The 25,090-nt window shown below is 37.4% G+C and overlaps 1 protein-coding gene across 1 annotated transcript in view; it reads left to right on the forward strand.

Annotated features, from left to right (window-relative positions):
- LOC125665155 (uncharacterized) overlaps positions 1 to 25,090 on the forward strand; it is a 51,535-nt gene that overhangs the window by 16,638 nt on the left and 9,807 nt on the right. Inside the window, exons 7-14 of the mRNA XM_048897755.2 lie at positions 269 to 398; positions 3,973 to 4,147; positions 8,342 to 8,988; positions 9,515 to 9,787; positions 19,817 to 19,937; positions 22,510 to 22,723; positions 23,710 to 23,976; positions 24,326 to 24,382. Of these exons, the coding sequence (XP_048753712.2) occupies positions 269 to 398; positions 3,973 to 4,147; positions 8,342 to 8,988; positions 9,515 to 9,787; positions 19,817 to 19,937; positions 22,510 to 22,723; positions 23,710 to 23,976; positions 24,326 to 24,382 (1,884 nt within the window). The remainder of the gene's footprint in view (positions 1 to 268; positions 399 to 3,972; positions 4,148 to 8,341; positions 8,989 to 9,514; positions 9,788 to 19,816; positions 19,938 to 22,509; positions 22,724 to 23,709; positions 23,977 to 24,325; positions 24,383 to 25,090) is intronic.

The following is a 25,090-nucleotide window of genomic DNA, read 5'->3' on the forward strand; positions in this document are numbered from 1 at the left end:
ATAAAATGTCTTCCTTTGTTCTTTATCGGTTGATGAAGGTAGCAAGCATTGTAAAACCCACTGGTTATGATTTCTTTCTGCAATGCTTGCTACCTTTATCACCCAGTGAAGAACAACAAAGAAAGTATTTTATTGTTTAAATACCCCCCCCCCCCCCACCCCCACCCCCCCCCACCCCCCCCCCAAAGTACTTATGTTGGCGAGGTAACTTTTATTTTGTTTAGTCGGAAGTTCTTTTGTAAAATGGTTATGATTTCTTGCTTTACAGACGGCGTGCTTCAAAAAGAGGGTGGTAAAACTAGTACTTGTACAGAGGTTGCAGACAGCAATCCCAGGAATACGTTACAAGAATGCCAAGTGGAATTTGACAACTCGCTGGCCATTGACAGTGGTGATGTGTAAGCATTGGTAGTCACTTAACACATCTGTATATCATATCATAAGAATATTAAATCGGCAAGAAATAGAATAATGGATATTGTGTCTGAATTGAATTTTAAGGAGGTAGTCTACATCGTTATACTGACTGACTTCCTTTTAAAACATGGATAAAAATCTAAATATCAGCAATATTTGTTTATTCATTTCAAATACCATAGCCTAGCTGAGTAGCTTAGTAGGGTAACAGTCGTTAAATTATCATCATCTTTAAGTATATGTAGATATTATATGAAGATTATCAATAAAAGAGAAACAATCACGTGGACTGCTGAACTGCAGATCGAGGGTTCGAGTCCCGCAGGGGTTTAATTTTTTTTTTTTTTTTTTTTTTTTGCAGATTGCATTCTCCTACAACTACATTTTTGACTAAATAAAGTTAATTAGAAAATTTTCAATTTCAAAATATTGTTGCACATAGCCTTCACTTTTCATCCATATCAAATTTCTCTGGTGTAGCATTCCTCCTTAAATTTTACTATATAATACAAAATAATTATGGATGTTATTATAATTGTGATCTCAAGAACCACAAAAGTACATGTATTATATCCTTCATTGAAGTATCTCTGTAATTATAAGAGTGTCAGTTATCATGGGAAAATAGTCCTTTCTGTCGTCGTTTTCCGGAAGAAGCTGTCTTCCTAACGGTAGCTAATGGAATTTTGGCGTGAACTGCATTTTATATTCAGTTATATTTTGTTTTATTATATACCAATCAATTTTTCGTTTATTGATACTGTGGATGTCACAGAGTGTGATCCGGTTTTCCGGATCACCACACTGTGGTTTTCTATGGCATGTCAAACGTTGCAATATTTGATCTTTTCCATTTGTATTGTATAATTTTCCATTTGTATTCTATATTTTCCATTTGCATTGTATAATTTTTCATTTGCATTGTATAATTTCCATTTGTATTGTATAGTTTTTTATTTGTATTCTATATTTTCCATTTGTATTGTATAATTTTCCATTTGTATTCCATATTTTCCATTTGTATTATATATTTTTTTTTCCGTTTGCATTGTATAATTTCCATTTGCATTGCAAAATCTTTCATTTGTATAGCATCCGAGGGATTGTTTATTTTGATTTGTTACGAAGGATTTCATTAGTTTAGGTCCCACTTATATTTAGCCGTGACGTACCACAAATAGACTTACTATGCTACATGTACGCGCACAGTGGCGTATCAGTGGGTTTTTTTTTTTTTAACGTGTCAACGCCTGTCGCAACACAGGGTGTCTGCTTTTAAGGTCACATTTTTAGATAGCAATGCGTATGGGAAAGTATTAACTGGTTTGATGCAGCCATGACACGAGTAGAACTCGAACATGCGACCTCACGGTTACGAACCAAGGCCTTGACTTGTGAAGATGACATGTAGCTAGCAATGTGGAATCTTGCACCGGGAGAACCCCCCCCCCCTTTCCTGCACAAATGATATTTTATATATAGATGTCGAAAAAAGCATGCATGTACGTTTTATTTTGTCAAAACGCACTTGTTCCAGGGGACTTCCAGGGGCAGATCCAGGAATTGCGGTTACGGGGACGCCACTAAAGTCTTTATGAGGCAGGGGGTCTGGGGGGCGCCTTTAGGCGGCCCCCAGTGGGTCCAGGGGGCGAAACCCCCGAAAGCTGGATTTTACAGATTTTATAGGGCTTGAAATGTGTCATTTTTAATAAAATAAAATTAGTAAAATGACGCAAATTTTAAGGGTTTCTGGAAAAATTAAGTTCTCTCATTAAGTAATTCAAGAAATCAAAAGATTTTGTCATTTATTTCTCCGGGAATGGAAGAAATTATTGCTTCTTTTATCTTTTAATATATTTTTCTAAACAAGATACCAAGATTTACCTTAAATTAAAAAAAAAATAGGGGGGGGGGGGTGCGCCCCTCTTAAATCCGCCACTGACTTCGCCCTCCCCCTGTAAGCCCCCACCCCCCTCCGCCAAGGCTTTGCACTGGACTCACTAGGGATCTTAAGACAGTCCCCAGACATCCAACAGTTTACTGCATCCTTTCGTTCAGAATTATCTAGATCAGTCAGTGGTTAAATGGGAGACTAGTTTGAATATGCTGATCACATTAGACACATAAAAGCGATCAATTAATTGGGGGGTGGGGGTGTACGCCATTGCACTTAGCAAATACGGTACATTCCTGCGAAACTTGGCTCCTGAACTTAACCTCTTCAACATCTCGCGCATTACATTGTACCAAATTCGATAAATGATAACTTAAGATTAATCCATTGAATAGTTGTAACAAGCCAAACTCGATGTTAACAATTGGTGGGGACCCAAGGGCCGGATTAAGTCCCCCGAATCTACTGAATTCTGACTAAATAAAAATGTGCATGCTTTCCTGGACAGTTCTATTTATAACAAAACGATCGGGGGGGGGGGGGGGGGGGGGGGGGGGGGGGATTCGCCATTATTAGAGCTAGCGACGTATTTTCAAAAATAACTAGCCCTGCATGGACCTGATCGCGGTAGCTCAGTAATATATCGCTTGATTTGTGGGCAAGAGGCGCGAGTTCGAGAACCGTTACTGTCATTGCCGCATCAAACCTAAGACATAAACAAAGACAGTGATTGCTCCTTTGCCAAACACTCGGCATCATGGGTCTTTCCGTAATGACCTTCGCTGCACAGGCGTTGCCACGATAAAGAACAATCATTGGTACGGCCCTGTGTGCTAAGCACGTCTACAGATGTGGTACATCAGTGACGTTAACTAATGAAATCCTTCGTAACAAATCAAAATAAACATTCCCTGGATACAATACAAATGAAAAATTATACAATGCAAATGGAAAATATAGAATACAAATGGAAAATTATACAATACATATGGAAATATAGAATACAAATGGAAAACTATACAATACAAATGGAAATTATACAATGCAAATGAAAAATTATACAATGCAAATGGAAAATATAGAATACAAATGGAAAATTATACAATACAAATGGAAAAGATCAAATATTGCAACGTTTGACATGCCACAGGTTTTCTGATTCCGTATCAGTATCCTCTGAAACTGATGACTTCACGATGCATCAACGCAACGTTTTTTGTGGAAATATTGACCGCGTCACAAACAAAATTGCGTACACAAAATATAATTTCACTGTATGCTTGTGTTTTTGATAATTTGGATTCCATTTATTATCTTATAAATGTAGATTTAAAATGCATAACGGGGTATATAATAGATTTATCATTACTTCAGTAACTTGATCCCAAGAGTTTGATCACGTCACACAGGCAGGCGCGGATCATCAGAACAAACTCGACGCTTCGCGTCTCGTGTGATCTGATGATCCGCGCCTGTCAACTCCACGTGATCTGACTCCTGTATATGTCTTACAAGTCTAAAAACATTTCGTACTACCATCACGATTCACAGTGGTATTAAACATTGGCATTCATTTAAATTTAGACTTTATCTTTTTATAGTGTATTCTTTGTGCTTTCATAAGACTCTAGCTGTGTTTTTATATTCCTAATTTTGTACAGATTCACTCTGACGTTTGAGGTTCTAAACGGAGGATATGAGGTTCTTTCCGGAAGGATTCGATTACCTTTCAGACAACAGGGTTCCTCTAGATCCTCGGTTACGTATAAAATCGACCTCGACAAACCTGTTCCGACTCCGGAAACAGCATTCAATGTGGAGGAATCGTTCACAAAAGTAAGACAATGTATACAATAATGCCCTATCCGACCTGAGAGGGGATTACCCGTTACATTACATGATATCGATTTCTTCTACAATTTACAAGTAGAATACCGTGAATATCTAGGTTAGAATAGGTCCTGAATACACCTTGCTTGTCATAAGAGACAACTAAATGGGCGGTCTTTCGAATGAGACCGTAAAAACCAAGGCCCCGTGTCACAGAAGGTGTGGCATGATAAAGATCCCTCCCTGCTCAAAGGCCGTAAGCGTTGAGAAAATGCAGCTGGCTTATATTGTTAGACACACAACACGTGTCACTCCATTCTCATCACCGGCGTATATTGTTATACACACACCAGGTGTCGCTCCATGCTCATTACAAGCTTATATTGTTATACACACACCAGGTGTCGCTCCATTCTCATCACAAACTTATATTGTTAGAGACACACCAGGAGTCGTCCTATGTTACACAACACATGTCGTCCTATGCTACACAACACGTGTCGTCCTATGTTACACAACACGTGTCGTCCTATGCTACACAACACGTGTCGTCCTATGTTACACAACACGTGTCGTCCTATGTTGTTGTCCTATGTTACACAACACGTGTCGTCCTATGTTACACAACACGTGTCGTCCTATGTTACACAACACGTGTCGTCCTATGCTAATCAGTTGTAAGCAAACGTACTACGAATGGCTACATACCTTTAAAGAATCATTTCAATAAATACAATATGCATAGACATGTACATATTATGTCTTTACGGTCGTCAGTCCATTAGGGAAATTTAAAAATCTCTAGATCACATCGGGAAGCTAAAAAGGATGAAAAATTCAAATAGAAGTCTCGTTAAATAATTCTTTTTGATTTTTATGCCCGACAGACAAAACAATCTTGTTCACGCTCAAACCTGTCCATTCATCCATATAGGATAATGACATACATATTTCATCATTGCAGAACCCAGTTAACAAATTGTATCTGTAACATATCATGTCATTTGTTTGTCATTTGAGTCTCTGCTCGAGGATAGGGGTATATCAATTTGGCCCATTGTGTCGATGTGGTTTAATCTTTAGAATGTTATTTTCAATGAGTTTCTCTACACGTAATTTTGTAAAACTTGACCTCTCTTTGTGTCTCTCCATGGCTCTGCGACACAAATATTTTTGAACCTGCACTATATATATGAATGTTCGAATAATAATTTGAAAACATACATGTATCTATATGGTTCTTGACAATTAGAACTATTAAAAAGGAATTGTAAATTGCAACCCCTTGTTTGGTCCCATCAAGTCTTTTGGGGTCATGTCATGGACACATTACATTTTACGATCACACCTCAAAAGGATACACTCAGTGGTAGAGCGTTCGCTTCGTACCTGGTAGGTCGTGAGTTCGAGCCCCGTTCGTGCCATGGCCGTGTCAAACCTAGGACGTTAACATATGTAGTTATTGCTCCTTCGCCAAAAGCTCGGCATTTCGAAGTAAGAATCACGGGTCTTTCGGATATGATCTTAAAAACGGAGGTCCCGTGTCGCGGCAGAAGTTGGCAGGTTAGAGAACTATTACTGCTACAGTGATGCTCCACCTACAGCTGGTGACGTTTTTATGAGTGAAAAATTCTCAACGGGACGTGAAACAATCACTCAACGGGATACTTGTATACCCAATGTAATCGTATACAGTATAATCTGTCTAAACCGGCTATGTGTGGTTCCAAAGAAATTGGCCGGTTTGCACAGAGTCCGGAGTGCAGAATGTTGACAAGAATGAGAGTTGCTTCCCTTGTATTCACAATCTATGCATACGTGTGTAATGATTGTTAACGTTGTACTATATCACAAAAGAATTCAAAATGTAAAAATATAAATGTCAGTATTTTATTGTCGTGCTCATTTGAAAAAAAATCAATTTTCATTAAACAGTTTAAAATCTGGAAATTATTCGCTCAATTTTCTGTTGGTAAATTGTCGATTTCGTCTACATCATCGCCGTTATCGAGTGCTACATTATGTACGTTCATCAAGTTTGTGTAGTGTTCGTTTAAAATTTGTCTTTCCCAACTTTCATTGTAAATGTATCGCTTTCAACTGTCTCAATTTGTGAAACAGAAACTAATGCAATGCCGAGTGATCGACCGGACATGGCGAGTTGTGCTAACTAACTGCATATCATCACTGTCTGACTCGCCGTAGAGCTCCGAGAAGTCCACGAGGGGAAACCCTGCTTTTGGAAAACATAACGGGATTGTTGCCGATTTTGTTTCATTCCAAGAATGTATCGAATTCATCGATTAATTGAACTTTGTCTTTTAATGTCAGTTCTCGTCTCTATCGTTAGGGGGAGGGCGCCATTAAATTGTGCGTGGTGCTGTCATAATTGAAAAGTGCACCCCTAAAAATAAGGTTTTAATTTAAACTGATCGCGACTCATCGCCAGTTGCACTCTTTTACTTACCTGAGGCTTCCCTTGAGACACCCTTTGTGTACACCGCGTGTGATCGACCGAATACCGACAGGTTGGTCATCGTGGAGTGGCTGGTTTACATGCGATAATTAGAGCTAATTACGAGCAGTTGGGATCTTGTGTACACCGAATACAATTGACCGCAACAAATAGAGTGGTGTATCATTGAGGGGCCGGTTTACACAGGATAATTAATGTTAATTGATAGCAGTTGGGACTGTGTAAGCCGGCCGATATACAGAATACGCAGTATCCGGAGTACAGGGAATTATCAATAAAGGATTTGTTAAAGAAATGTTAGGGACTATATTTTGTGGCCGGAATTGACAGAGCGCCGGAGTACTCAGAGGCCGGTTTGGACAAATTATACTGTATTTTGGGCAGATAACTTATAAAGAAAGCACTATATATTTCTGTTTTTTAAATGAACCCCCTTGTGTGCACTTCATAATACTGACTGTATATTAATCTAACTAAGTGTACTAGCTCTTTAGAGAAGTTTACATTATTTCTAAACCTTTGTAGTGATAAATTTGATAAATTAGGTCCCTATGATTTTTCAAATATTCCAATAGAATGTCTCTGCATCTGTATGGCTCTGTCACAACCATGTTAACATGAAATTAATTGTATAGATTACCTTCTCAAGATCCACAATGCGGGTTTCAATTCTTATACACATATAATGATAGGCTTTGCTAATCTTCTCCAAAACTATAGATATACAAAAGTGTCATATTATATATATGGATAACTGTAAATTATACCATATCCAGTTTTGACCCCGGAGCTCATCCTTTGAACAAAGTTGAATTTTCACTATATATTAGGGACCTCCGTGGCCGAATGATTAGAGCATCGCGCTCAAAATCACACGGCCTCTCACCTCTGTCGACGCGGGTTCGAATCCCGCTCGCGCCGGTAAGTGAGAAAGTTTCCCAGTTTACTTTTGGAAGGTCGGTGGTCTCTTCCCAGGCACCAATAAAAACTGGGCGCCACCAGATAACTGAAAAATTGTTGAGTGTGGCGGGAAACATCAATCAATCACTATATATTGTTTTACGACACGTTACAGGTTTTACACTCACATTGAAAAGTCACAAACCGTAGGTGAAGTGACACTAATTTAAACCTATGCTTAGCGCTCAGGGCCGTAGCAGTAAGGGGTCTTCGCTGGACCTCTGTGTTGACCCGTGAATACCGAGTGTTTGACGAATGGGACATTAACTACCTGTTTGATGTTACCATAGCACGGGTGGGGCGTGAACTCACGACCTCCCGGTTACGAAGTGAACGCTCTACCACTGAGCTACAACGACCGGTTATTATACATGATTTTATATACTATCTATGTCGGCAGTTCTTTAGAAGAAAATATTGTAGGACACCACATCATTTTTACCTTTTCTTAAGTATGTCCCTTATGGAGGGACGTTACCCCTTTTTTGGGAATAAATTTGGGTCCACGTAAGTACTCTACATCAGAATTGGTTGAAATTATTTCATTCGTTCTAAAAACATGTGAAAAATATTTAAAGTTTGCAAACAACAGACAAAGCGGATAGATTTCGATTGAACCGAGTTTTGCTTTGTCCGTTGGGGATTGCCAATATTACCAAATAAAAGATTTATATGAATCACACATCAAACGCCATATTTCACACTCTGTTAATATACTAGACTATAAAAGCTTACTAAATGTCATTATGCTCCATTCTTTGTAGAATCCCGTGATTAGGGCCCGATGGTCTGGGTGGAATGACACACTTTCTGGCATGGCGGCTTACAATTATGAAGTATTTGAACTTCAAGATAAAAGCGGTACTCAGCGATATGTAAAAAGAAACAAAGCAGATTGTGTAAATCCACAATTTGGAAACGACTGTAATCCTTTCTTAGACCCGATATTCAGTCAGAAGTTTGAACATTCTAATCAGGAGAAAGAGGCAGTTTTCAGAGCAACTAACCCGGGGGTCTACGCCATGATTCTTGAAGCGTCTGATAGAGCAAATAACTCAGAATACGTGGCACGTTATGTGGTGTATGACCCAAATTCGTCAATCGAATTACAGACCGGAGAAAATGACATAAAAGCTCTTTCAGGATCACCGAATGCAAGCTTCAAATGGGTAATTTTGTCAAGCCCTTCTCAAAGTGATATAGCATTGGAGTTCTCGTGGAAGAGTCATTTCATTAACCGCCAGCAGCATGAGGGAGGGTTTCTTAACACAATCGAGGAATATCGTCCACAATTGGAGGATGAGAATGTTGCTCCAGGCGTATTTCCTAAAACTATCAACACAAAGTATAAAGAAACAACCAAAAATAGTCGGCCGCAGGACTCCATCCCGAATGCGTTGGGTATTATAAGGTAAGATGTAATCGTGATTATTTACAATAGGCACGCTGCTGTGTCAGAGATTGATTGATTGATTGGTGTTTTCCGCCACACACAACAATTTTTCAATTATTTGGTGGCGCCCAGTTTTTATTGGTGGAAGAGAGAACCCAGATACAATGTACCTGGGAAGAGACCACCGACCTTCCAAAAGTAAACTGGGAAACTTTCTCACTTACCGGCGCGAGCGGGATTCGAACCCGCGCCTGTGTCAGAGAAGCGAAAGCTATCCAACGCGCTAAATTTTGCATGCAATGATTTCTTTTGATAAGCACAGTTTGATTTAAACAATATTTATTACGTATATCATATTAGGATTAGGCAGAAAATGATTTAAATGCATGATACATGAATCCTTAGATATGAAATTAGTTAAGAAAATATTAAGAGGCTATAGTATGATTTTCACTGGCATTTATTCGTTACGTTTTCTATAAAAATACACAGGATCCTATGTGTTTTTGCAAGCATGTTGATATCATTAATGTATATACCACAGGTTTGAAACATTTTTGGATGAAACGGGTCAGCGAAACATCGACATAAATTCTGGAGTGTCTTGGACGAATCAGAATTTAAATACTACAACTTCCTCTATACTAAGACGATCTATCAGTGAGGGGGACTCAGTAACCCTGTGGGTGCGGGCCAGTGACGCCATGGGCAACAAGAATCTCTCCTTTCTTCAGCTGGGCTTTGATGGCAGTGCGCCGTCCGTTTATAATCTAAGTTTTATGAAGAACGCGGGAAACAGATTTACATATGGCAGCAAGTGAGGAAATCCACCTTGAAATATGTTTACCACATTGGGTAGTTTGGGAACATACTGGTTTTACTGTTTCTCATTAAGGTCTTCAATGTTCAACTGAATACCTTATCAATTTTCCCCTTTTTGTTGCAATCTTAAGTTTCTCAAAGATGTTCAGGTATCGCACCGGTAATTATTTTCACTATATACATGCATTACTATAGAGGAAAAAAATCTTTAAAAATCAGTTTGCAGAATTGATGCCGAATAACGCAGTCGGAAACGTTCTATGTTACCTGTCTCGTCTGCCGATACCGGAAAAACAATACCCTACTTGGCATTTTCGAAAAAAAAAAAAAACGTACCCGCAAATAAGACTTCCCTCAAAACCACGTGTTTTTCACATGTGTGTAAACAGCCGGAGTGCACCTCAGGAAGTAGCCTCAGCTTCCAACAGCAAATAGTTCCTTTGTATACACTTGGCTGTTTCTACAAATTACACATAATTTTCTAATCAGGGGTACAAAAATTAAGAGAAAAGAAGAAGAGGAAATGAGAAAAATCGCGCATGAAAAAAATTCTTTGAAATATATGGAACTACAATAATTATTGACTAAGTACTTGACTGGACAATTTCCGGTGTTTTACATGTACCTTCAATTGATTTCCCTGAAACTTTCAGGGATAATAAAGAATGGTTTTTTTGTTCAAAAGAATTAAGATGGGTGACTTTATCGAGCCGAGAACCCACAGAGGGACAGATATCAAAGTTAAAATTGAAACTCTTCAGAAAAAGAAAAAAATATGCATTCTAATCACCTATACACGATAAACGCACAAAATAACAGTAAATTTGACTTCTCCATTAAATTTGACTTTTTGAGTATGGTAGCTGATTTGTGCTACTTTACAATTTGTCGTCTTTTCGACGCGAAAAGTCGAAATAACGAAAAGACGACAAATTGTGAAGTGGCACAAATCAGCCACCATAATTGAGAAATGTGCGAGTTGATACGAAACTCCGTAAATAACATCATGAATGCTGTTTCCGTCGCTGCGAGAAATTCAAACAATTCGCTATAATGACGTCGCGCACGGTACTGGTGTTACTTTCATACGTGCATTAGAAAATGTTTCCGCTATGTTTACACAGTTGTATATTTTGTGGATTATTAAAGTCTTATACATCAATGGCAAGGAAAATATATAAATAATGATAATAGCTTATATAAAATATAATTTACACGCATTTCATTAGCAATAAATACACGCAGATGTCGTCATTTTTCGTTGTCCCGCGTTACATGAAATACGCATACGCTTTATCCACAGATTAATAAAATGATTGATTTTGTCCCAAATAACGTAAGAATTGGTGTATGATTGTGACGTCCTTATCTAAAAACCATAAACCAATTACTTTAAACATTTAGTTCATAGAATTGATATAGCGACCTTAAAAATGGCAAATACAGTGCCTGTCAGTGGTGTCCCGTGTTTGTAGATAGACTGCAAATGCAAATCATCATGACCAGTAGCACGCCTAATACAGGGGGAAGTTGACTATCCTTGTTACATTTATAATGACATGTATCGTAGAGCACAATGTATACCAGTATTATAAAATTCTGAGTATATCCATGAAGTAGATTGATTTTATCGGTGTCCTGTGAAATGTCCTTATTCTACAAATACCGAGCTTTTTAAACAATTCTACCATTTTATGTCTTATTTCTAAGCATTATCCCAACGCGAATATTTTAATGAATATAACTTACAGAAAGTACATAAAATTTACTATATAGAATATACAACATTTCATTTTATCCCGCGTCCATTTAGGAAAAGGAAAAGATACTTAATGTCCAAATAAATGTCCCATGTGATTTTGTCGCGCAATGACGCGACGTCAATATACACAACCTACGTCTAGCTAAAACGTAAAATGTTGCTTTTATTATTTTTGAATGATCTAAATTAAAATGATTTTTAAAAATAGTATACAAGGTATTTAAGCTATAGCATGTGTATCTCATAGATATGTTTTGCTCTAGATCTGGTACATATACTTTAATTGACTTTATCAAATGACAATTGTACAGACTACATTTTGTTGCATGTACTACTGTATGTCATCGTCGCAAACCACGGGTTATTGTTTCATTCTATTTCACAAACGTTTGTGAAATAGAATGAAACAATAACCCGTGGTTTGCGACGATGTACTGTATGTATGCATATAAAAATTCAGCATTGAACAGATACACTTACGGTGTGTAAAACGTTGCAATATTATACAAATCTTGATTTATATACGAAACTCTTTAATCATATTCGATAATCTTGTTATTCATATTTAATGTTAATTATATTCGATAATCTTAATATTTATATGCGAAAATTTTGATTTATATTCGATAATCTTGTTATTTATTTACATTTGGTAACCTTGTTATTTATATTCGATAATTATATAAATCTCGATTTATATTCCATAATATTTGATTCGTATTTGATAATGTTGATGTACACATGCTAGATGTACGCATGGATTTAGTCATTATTGATTGTAGGTGAAATGCATAATTTCAAAAATTGATAAAAGAATTAGTTTCATTGACCATGACCTGACCTCGGATGTCTTAAATTTAACTAGAGGAGCTACTCTGCTAAAATTAAACTTTAATAAATATACAGCACTACCAGCCGTGAGACATTTGGCCTGAATTGAATAGTTGACCTTGCCCTAATATGCTGAATAAACCCAGTAGCTATGTCGAAGCTTGGGTGGCTGCCCTGTAACCCCCCATAGGCTGCTTAGCTAGCTGGATTAACAAGAGTGATACAAATTTGAATATTTATTAATCGTAATCAGAAACAGGGTGCAAATTGACATATATGGCGGAAAGGGTCGCGTGCAATTTTTTGTGGGGAACTGGGGAGGCGGCCAGTTTGACTACCAACGTAGGGGCAACACAGGGGGCCCTATGTGGACATAGGTGCCTGGACCTGAACGGGTGGTCACGTTCTAAGGGGGAAGAGATCTCTGCGCATCTCAGCTGTCTCCTGCGTGCTACCTGGTTTAAAGAGCAAGTACAGAGCAAACTGTGGACCCTCCTACAGTTTCCAACATGCACCAGCCTGTAGCATTCCCTAGGAGGTGGATGTGAGCACAGGCACCAGAACGGTGGATATATATAGCGTGTTAGATCTTATGTACCCCCCCCCCCTTCCAATGAATGAAAGATATATACATAAGTCACATATTAAATGAATTGAATGTCAAAATCTTGTTAGAGTATCAGTGACGTGTTGAACAACCTCACTGTTGTATTTAGGACCCAGGTGATCTCTGGCGGGTGTGAGCGATTGCCCCTGGAATATTTCGCCCACATGCGTTGGTACTCCAGAAGAGTAGAGGAAGCCTCTCTCTCTCTCTCTCTCTCTCTCTCTCTCTCTCGTAGAGTAAAATAAAAAAAATTCGCATATGAATATCAAGATTTCTCACATATAAATCAAAATTTCCGTCCGCATATAGATATCAAGATTTCTCACATATAAATCAAAATTTCCGTCCGCATATAGATATCAAGATTTCTCACATATAAATCAAAATTTCCGTCCGCATATAGATATCAAGATTTCTCACATATAAATCAAAATTTCCGTCCGCATATAGATATCAAGATTATCGAATACATATCAAGATTTCCGCATATGAATAACAATATCATTAGATCAAAAGTTCAACATCTGACAAAAAAATCTAAAGTCACACGGTTTTCACGAGACTACCCCTTCAAAACTAAATATGATATATATTGAAACTAACCGATTCGCAAGTAAAACATACGAGTATAAATAACACTCTGTATACCTTTTCTACTGTTTATTCAGAAATGAAAGTGAACATTAAAACGTTAAAATGTAATATTATTTGGAAGTTTTTAACTCTCACTTCAACTCACCGTGGTTATTATTATTATTCATTTATAAAGCGCAAAACTACATATACTTTCTATGCGCTGGTTGTTGTTTTTTTTTTTTCCACTAGAGCGTGATCGATGTAAATCGATGACAGAAACGTACGGGAGTTTTTAACCCCCCCCCTCCCCCTTCCGTGTTTGGCATTAATAAAAAGTATTAAAGAGAACAATGATTATTAAACATAGAGACTTGAGCAAGTCTATATATATCCTAGAAAAAACCAAAACTGATTTTTTTTTTACTGTGTTCAAATTTCTCAGAGGTCATATTCATAAGAATTGCAAGCCTTATTTCATGGGATGGTTACCTGTAAAATGCGAAACGAAATCGAAAGGAAACGAAATCTACCGAAGCAAAACGAAACCTACCGAAACGGGTACCCTTATTTCATACGACATGCCTGCTGCTGTAGGCACGGTGAAATAAATACAGTACGTATACTTTGGAGTATTTCTAAGAATTCATAATTTTTATGAATGTACACTATACACGTACAATGATTTATTTTCAATTTTTAAACATTAAATCATGCATGTGCTTTAGTTATGATATTACAGCTTGGAGATAATGAATTTGTTTAAAATGTGACGTTGCTTTGCCACAATTTATGACGTTACAAGTGTAACGCAAAGTGACACCAGTACCGTGCGCTTAGTGTATGTTAAAATGAAAATATCGTCAAAATTCTATTTCAATCATATTTTTTTTTCTTCACATGTTTGATTGAAGAATTTTTGTAATATCTCCATAAATTGTCAAATATTACATCAGACACGTGAAAAATTTACATGGAAGTTAGGAGATAGGACCTTCGTCACATCCACTCTTTCCGAACAGATGTATCCTTCGGAGAAGAGTGGAAGGATGTTGTGGTGCCCCGAATATATGTCTCACATCGCACGTACGTAATCTTTGTCAGGTCAGCCTCGTTTTAAAAACGAACTTCATCGCGCGCACGCATAGAGTCATTATATATGTACTCATGTCGATGTGCGGAATGAATGCCATTATATCTGAACATACATGCACGTGCATTTAGGATATGGTGCACTAACTTTGGAAAAAGTCCAATTATTTTGTTTTCCAATGAAATCGTTTTTTTGACATAAATTGTCCCGTAAGTAGATATGGAGACTATATAAGTCTCTCTATTTATATTCACAAAATAAGTAGATATTATGAATATCTAAAGATTGGTGTAATCAAATATGCAAAGGCAGCCTATGCACGCGCATCGTCTTTTGAAGGTGCCATGTTTATTGATCATGATAGCTTCATTTTTCGTCAAAATCTTTCGAAATTTATGTGGTACATGCATCTTCGTATTCTTTACAGTTTGCCTTTTCTTTTCAAAATTACTGGCATGTACGCATGCTAACTTCTGACTGGACGATTTTAGAGTCACTATAATTTCCTTACAAATGATGGAAACATTTAAGATATCATACTGTACATATTGTAGGTATATAGTGCCTGTGGAATGACATCATCAAAAGTGCTGAGTCGAACTTCTGCTCATGCATGCACTTACATTGTTTTCCCGTCAAATTGTGATACTAAAATGACCATAACTATAACTTTATAATAAAAGTCTGAAATAAAGCGAAATTTTACTATAGGTCTATGATACGAATGCCTAATGCAATGGTGTAAAACAAACGGAATGCCAAATAAAGTTTGCGTGCACCTGAATGCGTGTACATATTAAATTTTTTACGTTTAAAATTAACTTTTGATCTATAACACTTGTAGTTTTCAATAAGACATAGAAGTTAAAGGTATGTTTTTAGACTCTGATGTGATGAGTGTAATCTTTATCGCTGACAAGCACGTGCACTCAATTTTAATTATGAATCGTAAGCACGCACCACTCTCACACAAACGAACAAAATAGAATGATATGCACAGACTAGGTACAGTTTTATAAAGTAAAATACCTAAAACGTTATGCTATAAAAATTCCTGAAACACATGCGCATGTACTATGCACGTGCATTTTTTAACTTGATATTTTTGGACTCGCCCTTACTTTTTCATTCTTCTTTGAAATCATCTGACATTTGACTTGTATATATTAAAACGTGTCCCTTACCGACATAGTCAAAATTACTCACCATCACGCGCATCCATGTGTGGTAAATTTTGATTGGATGGCACTTGAACATCTATAACTTACTCATACTGACTGTAATAGAATATACGTGTAATTAAGGTACTCGAACAAACGTGTGCCATTTAGGAGATGAGGGAATGTTTGGGGAACATCTGTAACGGTCCCCGTTACAATTAGCAATTGTTATATATGATATAAATAATTTCTTTAGAGAAGTTTTTTTTAAGAGATGTTATAATTATATGTTGATTTTTTCCCCAATCTGATTAAAATCAGCTTCTCGATCCGCTCCTTTATTTCTTTTGATTTGTCGCTACTCGAGTAGCGACAAATCAAAAGAAACAAGGGCACGGCTAAGCGGAGCATCCCCTCGCGGCAGGAAATATCATGAACATATGCATGCATTATCAAGGCATAAATGAGGAATGAGGCCAATATATATATATTTATATATGCATACATACATACATACATATATATATATATATATATATATATATATAATAATTCCCAGATTTTTATACCGTTTAATAAAAATTGAAACTTTTTCAAAAGAACACGACGATGAAACACCGACATTTATAGTTTCACATTTTGAATTCTTTTGTGATATAATAAAACGTTAGTAATCATTACACATGTATGTATAATTGACAGCAAATACAAGGGAGGCAACTCTCATACTTTTCAACATTCTGCACTACGTACTGTGTAAACCGGCTAATTTCTTTGGAACCACACAGTCGGTTTAGACAGATTATACTGTATAGCTATTTATTATTGATTAAAATTCAGATACCTCTAACATCATTAGGTGGTGGTGGTGGTAATTAATATGACATTTTTATTAAACCTATCAAGGTGCATATTATCTTGGGGGGGGGGGGCATATACATACGTAATTGGGCAGTTTCCCTTATTCCTAGCAGAAACATATCATGTATGCACTAAATTTCAGTAATTTACTTACCTGAATATATATATATACCTCACAGTTGTTGTATGCAGAATGCATGAACTCAGAAAATTCGTTATGTAAAAAGACAATATGCCGGTGTACGAAGCTTGTGAAATATCTTTATAGCTTTCAAGAATTACGTACTCCTCAAGAATTAATTCTGTAAACAAACACGTGTGGTAATTCTGTATTGTAAACACGTGCACGTGGGGTAATCTGGCAATGAAACCTCGACGTTCATCAAATTATTTTAATTACTCATTGTCAGAGATAGCGCTTTTAATTCCTACAGACTGTCTTTGCGCACGCCAACGTGCACTAGGCTTAATATGACAATGCACAAATACAAACTTACCTGCAGCAGACGTCTCGTTTTCTTTAAACTGGTTCCCTGTTAATTGGTGCAACCGAAACGACCAGAATCGTAACTTGACAGGGTACCAGTTTGAATTAACCGGAAGTGAGTATTGTCAACTCGTACATAAAATTTCACGGTTTTTAGGTAGTAAAGACGCGATATTTTAAGAAATATTTCACCGGTTAACTTGAAAATGAATAGGGTTCGTCTTTTTACAATGCCACATATGTATGCGAAGGCTGAGAATCGTTAGTGCAAAGGTTCTCTTTAAATCTTGCCCACAAGCTGTTATGGACACACACACACACACGGACACACGCACAGTAGCGATGCTATATCCCCTCCGCAACTAGTTGCGCGAGGGGATAATAAAGGAGCGGATTGAGGTCGAGTAGTGACAAATCAAAAGAAATAAATGAGCGGATCGAGGAGCTGATTTTAATCAGATTGATTTTTCCCCTATGTCATTAGGTCACCTGAATTCATTCAGGTGACCTATTGCTATCTGTTTTTGTCCGTCGTCGTTCGTCGTGCGTCGTGCGACGTGCGTCGTGCGTTAACATTTGAACATTTTCAGCTTCTTCTCTGAAACCCCTGAACCAATTTCAACCAATTTTGGCATATAGCATCTGTGGGTGGAGGGGAACAAAAATTGTGAAATTCGTGGTCCCTGCCCCCCCTGGGGCCTGAGGGGTGGGGCAAAAACCATCAAAATGAGTGTAATTTTAAAAAAAAATCTTCTTCTTTACTCCTGGACATCAAGAAGCCAAACTGTGAGCATAATTATAATGAGCGTTGAGCCCTCTACCAAAATTGTGAAATTCATGGCCCCTGGGGCAGGGGTTCTTGTGTTAGGGTGGGGCTCTATTGGTCATATAGTGAAAATGTAGAAATTCTTTGAAAATCTTCTTCTCTGTCTCTGGGTATTAAGTAGACAAACTAATAGCATGGTAATGATGAGCAAGGATGCCTCTTTATACCCCCCGCAACAAGTTGTGTGTGGGGGGGGGGGGTATACTGGAATCGGGTTGTCCGTCTGTCCGTCCGTCTGTAGACGCAATGGTTTCCGGGCTCTAAAGCATGATCCTTTCCACCTACCGTCACCATATCATATATATGGACTACCCATGGGATGAAGATGTTCCCTATCGATTTTGGGGTCAAAAGGTCAAAGGTCAAGCACACTGGACATCGAAGTAGCAATATGGTTTCCGGGCTCTAAAGTGTTATCCTTTCCACCTACAGTCACCATATCATACATATGGACTACCCATGGGATGAAGATGTTCCCTATCGATTTTGGGGTCAAAAGGTCAAAGGTCAAGTGCACTGGACATTGATGTAGCAATATGGTTTCCGGGCTCTAAAGCGTTATCCTTTCCACCTACAGTCACCATATCATATATATGGACTACCCATGGGATGAAGATGATCCCTGTAAATTTTGGGGTCAAAAGGTCAAAGGTCACGCGCACTGGACATTGAAGTAGCAATATGGTTTCCGGGCTCTAAAGCGTTATCCTTTCTACCTACAGTCACCATATCATACATATGGACTACCCATGGGATGAAGATGTTCCCTATCGATTTTGGGGTCAAAAGGTCAAAGGTCATGCGCACTGGACATCGAAGTAGCAACACTCAGAAAAGAGGTAGTTTATACCTATTACCAACACCCTTTGGGAGATTGGGGTAAGCGGGGGGTATTCTTAGTGAGCATTGCTCACAGTACCTCTTGTTAAAAATTGTGAAATTCATGGCCCCTGGATCAGGGGTTCTGGTGCTAGGGTGGGGCTCTATAAGTCATAGAGTGAAAATGCATTATTTCTTTGAAAATCTTCTTCTCTGTCCTTGGGTATTAAGTAGACAAACCAATAGCATGGTTATGATGCGCAAGGATGCCTCTTTCAAAATTGTGAAATTCATGGCCCCTGGGTCAGGGGTTCTGGTATTAGGGTGGGGCCTTATTGATCATATAGTGAAGATGCATTTTATTTCTTTGAAAATCTTCTTCTCTGCTGCTGGGTATTAAGTAGACAAACTAATAGTATGATAATGATGATCAAGGATGCTTCTTTCAAAACTGAAATTTATGGCCCCTGGGTCAGGGGTTCTGGTGCAAAGGCGGGGCTGACCACATAGCTAGTCAATGTTTCTTCCATCCAAAAGTAAAATTCTTATATTTAAACACAAACCTAATTCAAACATTGGAAGGTTGTTACATGATACTCAGGTGACCTATAAGGCCCCTGGGCCTCTTGTTAACGTATGGAATGAAAATTTCAACTATCCTCAATGTGGTTTCGTCAATATTCAACATCATTATGTATCGTATAGCTGTCATGAAATGTTTCATACCCCTGTATAAATTACAATATTAAACAGCATTTTTCGTACAACTATTGATTAATTCTATGTTCGTCCTTCATGCGCAAAAGTCTTATTATGTCTTATGTCTTGTACAACCACGAAAACAAGGACACTATGTTCAACGAAAGATGATAAAATCACAGTATTTGTTATGATATTTCAATTAAAAAGTTTTTAAAATTTTTTATTCAAAGTTGCCGATCTTTTAGATTGTGGTTTAAAGTTGCCAATCTTTTAGATTCTGGTTTAAAGTTGCCGATCTTTTAGATTCTGGTTTAAAGTTGCTGATGTGCACAGTGGTATATCTCAGATCTACTACCGCATCATAAACAAGTCCAACAGCTCGGTAGCAGCCAATGGTAGCGTTCCAGTGAATGTCTCCTCCACGGTTAGTAATCCCTCTAGTTAGCTTACCTGAGTTCATTTAAGAAATTAATTTCAATTTTGCAAATACATGTACATGAAGGTATGAACTGTGGCACAACTCTCTCACCAGAGGACGTATTACTCTACACTACAAAACCTCTGTCTAAATGTCAAGATTTTTGACAAAACTTACTTTTACTTATTGCATCATAAATAATAATTTTACTAGTTGTAGTTAAAGGCTTTTTAAAATCTTAAAGTAGGTTCACAAACACAACGAATTCCACGACTATTATAGTACTATTGAATGAATGAATATTTATATAAATAAACTTTTAATTCTTTCAGGTGTCTCATATTTACCATCTTCTGCTTTTAAAAAATTCAGACAAGTGTTTGATTTGCTTAGATATCATCATTACAGTTTGATATGCTAAGTTATTTTTAGTACATTTTGATATGGTTTTTAGACGTTGACAGAGGTATTCCCGTAGTGGAGCGTAGCGGGAACGATAACTCTGTGTAGAGATTACTGCGGCACTTCACGCCGGCGTGTTAGCGCGTCATGAAAAGTATGCTGGCGTGAAGCATAGCAGTTCATACCCTCATGTTTTTTTCAAAAATGAAAAAATCTTTCTTTTTAGCTCAAGTGAGTTTTTCTGATCATCTGTTGTCCATCATCTGTCTGTCTGTCTGTAAACTTTTTACGTTTTCAACTTCTCCTCCAGAACCACTGGGCCAATTTCAACCAAACTTGGAAAAAAGGATCCTTGGGTGAAGGGCTTTCAAGTTTGTTTTAATGAAGGGCCATGTTCTCTTTAAATGGGGAATAATAACAAAAATGCAAAAATAGGGAGGAGTCATTCAAAACTCTTCTCAAGAACCACTGGGACAGAACAGGTGAAATTTACATGAAAGTTTACTGACACAGTGCGAATTCAGGTTTGTTAAAACCATGACCCCGGGGGTAGGTTGGGCCACAATAAAGTTTTGCATACGAATATATAGGTAAATTCTTTGAAAATCTGCTTCTTAAGAACCACTGGGCCAGGAAGGTAGAAATTTAAATGAGAGCTTCTTGACATAGTGCAGATTCAAGTTTGTTAAAATCATGACCCACTGGGGGAGGGGAGGAGGGGGGGGGGCAACAATATGGGATCAAAGTTTTACACACAAATGCATAGAAGAATTATTTAAAAATCGTCTTCTCAAGAACCATTGGACCAAAGAAGTTTAAATTTACATGAAAGCTTCCTGAGATAGTGCAGATTCAGGTTTGTAAATATCATGACCCCCGGGGATAGATTGGGGCCACAATAGGGATAAAAGTTTTACATGCGAATATATAGGGAAATTCTTTAAATATGTGTCAATGTCACTCGGGTGAGCGATGTGTCCCATGGGTCTCTTGTTTTATATTTGCATTTTACTTTAAAATCTTTCGAAATATTCCTAGTCGTTGATATAGTCGTTCATACTTATGATGCTATCATTTCCACTGTTGAAAACATCGAAGCAAAAACATTGGAAATGTAGATAATGTCACTATCGTGTTAGTTTACCTGGGTTCATGTTAGTTTATGTCATCATTAATATTAGCTCACCTGAGCCTGATAATGCCCCCATTCATATTAGCTCACCTGAACTCAAATATTTATCTGTCTGATATTTTTTATTTACAATTTTTGTTCTTCATAACTACTTTGCCAATTTTCTAAAAACTTGGGTGAGGGTGGGGGGGGGGGGGGGGGGTGGGTGGGGGGGGGGGGTGGGTGGGTGGGGGGGGGGGGGTAAATGAATGTGTGTGGCGTTTTACATTGGAATGATGTCTAAGAATTATCTTTACGAATCATTTTATAAATGAAACATGCGCTTTTGAAAATCAAGTTATCAACATCTAACAATTAAAAATCAAGTTATCAACATCTAACAATTAAAAATCAAGTTATCAACATCTAACAATACACATTAAAATCATCACCAAATGCTGTAGACTGACGTTTCTACAAACTTATAACAGCTACTTTGTAGCTGCAGCTCTCTGAGAAAATATTGGGACAGAACAGAGTGCTACAGACCCACCCATTATAAAAACCTTTGATTTACGGCGCACAAAAAGCTGCGCACGGTTGAGGCCTGATATATCTTTGTATTCTTGTGTAACTGTCTCATAAATTTAATATAAAAAAATTCCTAACCTATATTTGTGTCCAAACATACTATCAAATATTTATTTGCAAGTTTTTAAATATTAAATCTATGAGATAGCAACACAAGAATACAATTATATCAGGCCTCAATCGTGCGCAGCTTTTTGTGCGCCGTAAATCGAAGGTTTCTATAAGGGGTGGATCTGTAGCTCTCTGATCTGTCCCAATATTTTCTCAGAGAAATACAGTTCTGCAGCTAGCTACTTTGTTGTTACATGTAGAACTGAAAACATAAATAGCATGAACCAATAAGCGATTTGCAATCATTAAGTGAAGATTTTGTTTTTATTTTGAAAACTAAATTTCAACTAACGTAAATATGGAAAATCAAATCGTATTCAGATTCAGTCAGTACTAATTCATATTTTTTATTCATACTTCTAGGAAAAAGGATTTCCCGATCAGTGGTACAAATTTCGGAATAACTTTTACTTTTACCAGCATGAATTGGAAATCGATAATTGCTGGTTTAGAGTTCCGAAAGAGAGACAGGCCACTGATCAGTTTTCTGTGGAGATCACGGCTTACAATGGCGCCATGTTACAGAAACAAAACAGTATTGAAGTAAAGCTGGGCTCCTTTAAAGGCATCGGAGAATGTGAGACATTCCGACATTAATAGTTTTAACAAAGTATTCAAAGTATCACACCGGTAATTGTCCAATCAAATTGAACTGTATTTCAAAATACCGGGATCATTTTTCATTGGCGATTTTTCTCATTTTCCTTTTTTTCTCTCGTAATATTTGTACTCCTGATAGAAGAAAAGTTAGTGTAATTTGTAGAAATAACCAATTGTTTTCAAAGGAACTATTTGTAGCGGAGGCGACGTCCTGAAGTGCACCCAGACTTTTTACGCACATGTGAAAAACACCCTGGATTTGAGGGTAGTCTAGCTAGTTTGCGAGTAAAAATAATTACAAAATGCCCTGTAGGGTGTTGTTTTTTCGGTGTCGGCAGACGAGACAGATAACATAGAACTTTTCCGCTTAGTTATTTGGCATAGATTTAAAAGATTGATTTCGTTATGATTTTTCCTGTATACTCGTATATTGAAAATAATTACCGGTGTGATAACTTTAATTCATAAATTGTACCTTAAGTTCCCAACTGCAACCCATTCGTAAGAAAATGGTTAACATAATAATTTGTAAAAATATCAAAGGCAAAACATTACAAATGTAAATATTTTGGATGTTCATTTTCAAATACTTTCTAATATATGTCAAAATACTTTCTTAAAAATAATGATGAACTTATTTATTGCAGACTCTGTTTTCTGTAAAACACGTTCTATAGTTAATGAAGTTTTAACTCTCGTTTTATACCTAAGTAGATATCTATTTGAAATGGAAAATAGCAGGGATAATTTAATATGCAAATTGTAAACCTGGTTTTAAAAAAAAATAAGCAAGTCTACAATATTGATATAAAGAAATAAAAAAGTTTTTCATGGACACATTAAATGCAGTATCAAACATTTTGAAAACCAGAAGAAAAAAAATACTCAGATGTCTAAATACAATGACTAGATAAAACCAATGCGGTTTTCCCGTGTCACGTGATAGCATTTTGTTTACTGTAGATCAAGGCGTCCAAAATATAGTCCTACTTAAAATGGAGGGAACTGGGGTCCGGTTTGGTTGGAATCTAACAGACACGTGCTACAGACGCCAGAACATCCTCCTCGAATACGACGACGGGCAGGCACGTAGGAAGGACATCAGTCCCGCAGTGAATAGATTCGACCTCTTGGGTCTTCGGCCGCTTACACGTTATAACGTAAGCTTTACCATAGAATACGACGAGGGAGATTTCAGCAACCCTGTTTATTTCCAATTCAGAACAATTCGTAAGTATGTCTATTTTTGAGGGATCATTTCGTAAGGATTTTTTTTTACTCTTTTCGAAACTTCGCTAACAGTACATGAAATGTCACAAATTTAGATCTATGCGTGGCGACGATGACCATGGAATTACAAATATCAATTTTGTGCACTAAGTTAATACGAGCGGGCTTCGATCCTCTTAGCTCGTGGTTCCGGTAGAACGAACTTTCAAACGACTAAGCTACCGGAAGCAGTAGTTACGTGTCGTAATCCAATCATGATCTGACTAGTACATTCAGTTAGTGATGTGTAATTTAATGTCAGTTTACTAATACATGTACATATGCAATTTTCATTTTGTCATTTAAACAGAGGCGATTGCGGCACAGCGCAGTTTGACGACAGGAGGGTATGCTGGAATTATAGTTGGTAAGGAGATTTATTCTTTCAATTTTCCCAGAAACACACACAAAAAAAAGACGAAGAGTCAATGTAACTAAGTAGATTTGACGAACAGTTTCGTGTGCAGTAGTCACACATAACTAAATAGGACGATTCACTGGCGGTCCCAAATTTTCAAGCGTATGCAATCCCCTTACTAAAATATGCCCTTTAGCACACAGTCGCAGCAAAGTTGCAGCATGTTTGATGGAATTATTTGTTTGTAAGTAATTGAGTATTTTAACATATTTTTCGTATGCAAATTTATTCACTGGCACAGTTTCGGATAAGTCACAGCATATACTTTCTGCACATTTCTGGCACATTGTTGCAAGTTTGCAAAACATATACCTGTTGTACATTGCTAGCCTTTGATTAATTGTATATTGTGTAACGCCCCTCTCGAGAATTTTTCACTCATATGGAAACGTCACCATTGCTGGTGAAGGGCTGTAAATTTTAGGCCTATGCTCAGCGCTTACGGCCATTGAGCAGGAGGGATATTTATCGTACCACACCTACTGTGATATGAAACCTTAGTTTTTGCAGTTTCATCCAAATGACCGCCCCATTTAGTCGCCTCTTACGGCAAGCAAGGGGTACTGAGGCTAGCCTTTGATACCCATGCATATCCTGCAGATTGCATGTACAATGTATGTAATGTACATGTATGATGTCACATCCTAAATGAATAAG

This window comes from Ostrea edulis, chromosome 10, assembly GCF_947568905.1.
Source record: "Ostrea edulis chromosome 10, xbOstEdul1.1, whole genome shotgun sequence".
In the NCBI taxonomy this organism is placed as follows: Eukaryota; Metazoa; Mollusca; class Bivalvia; order Ostreida; family Ostreidae; genus Ostrea; species Ostrea edulis.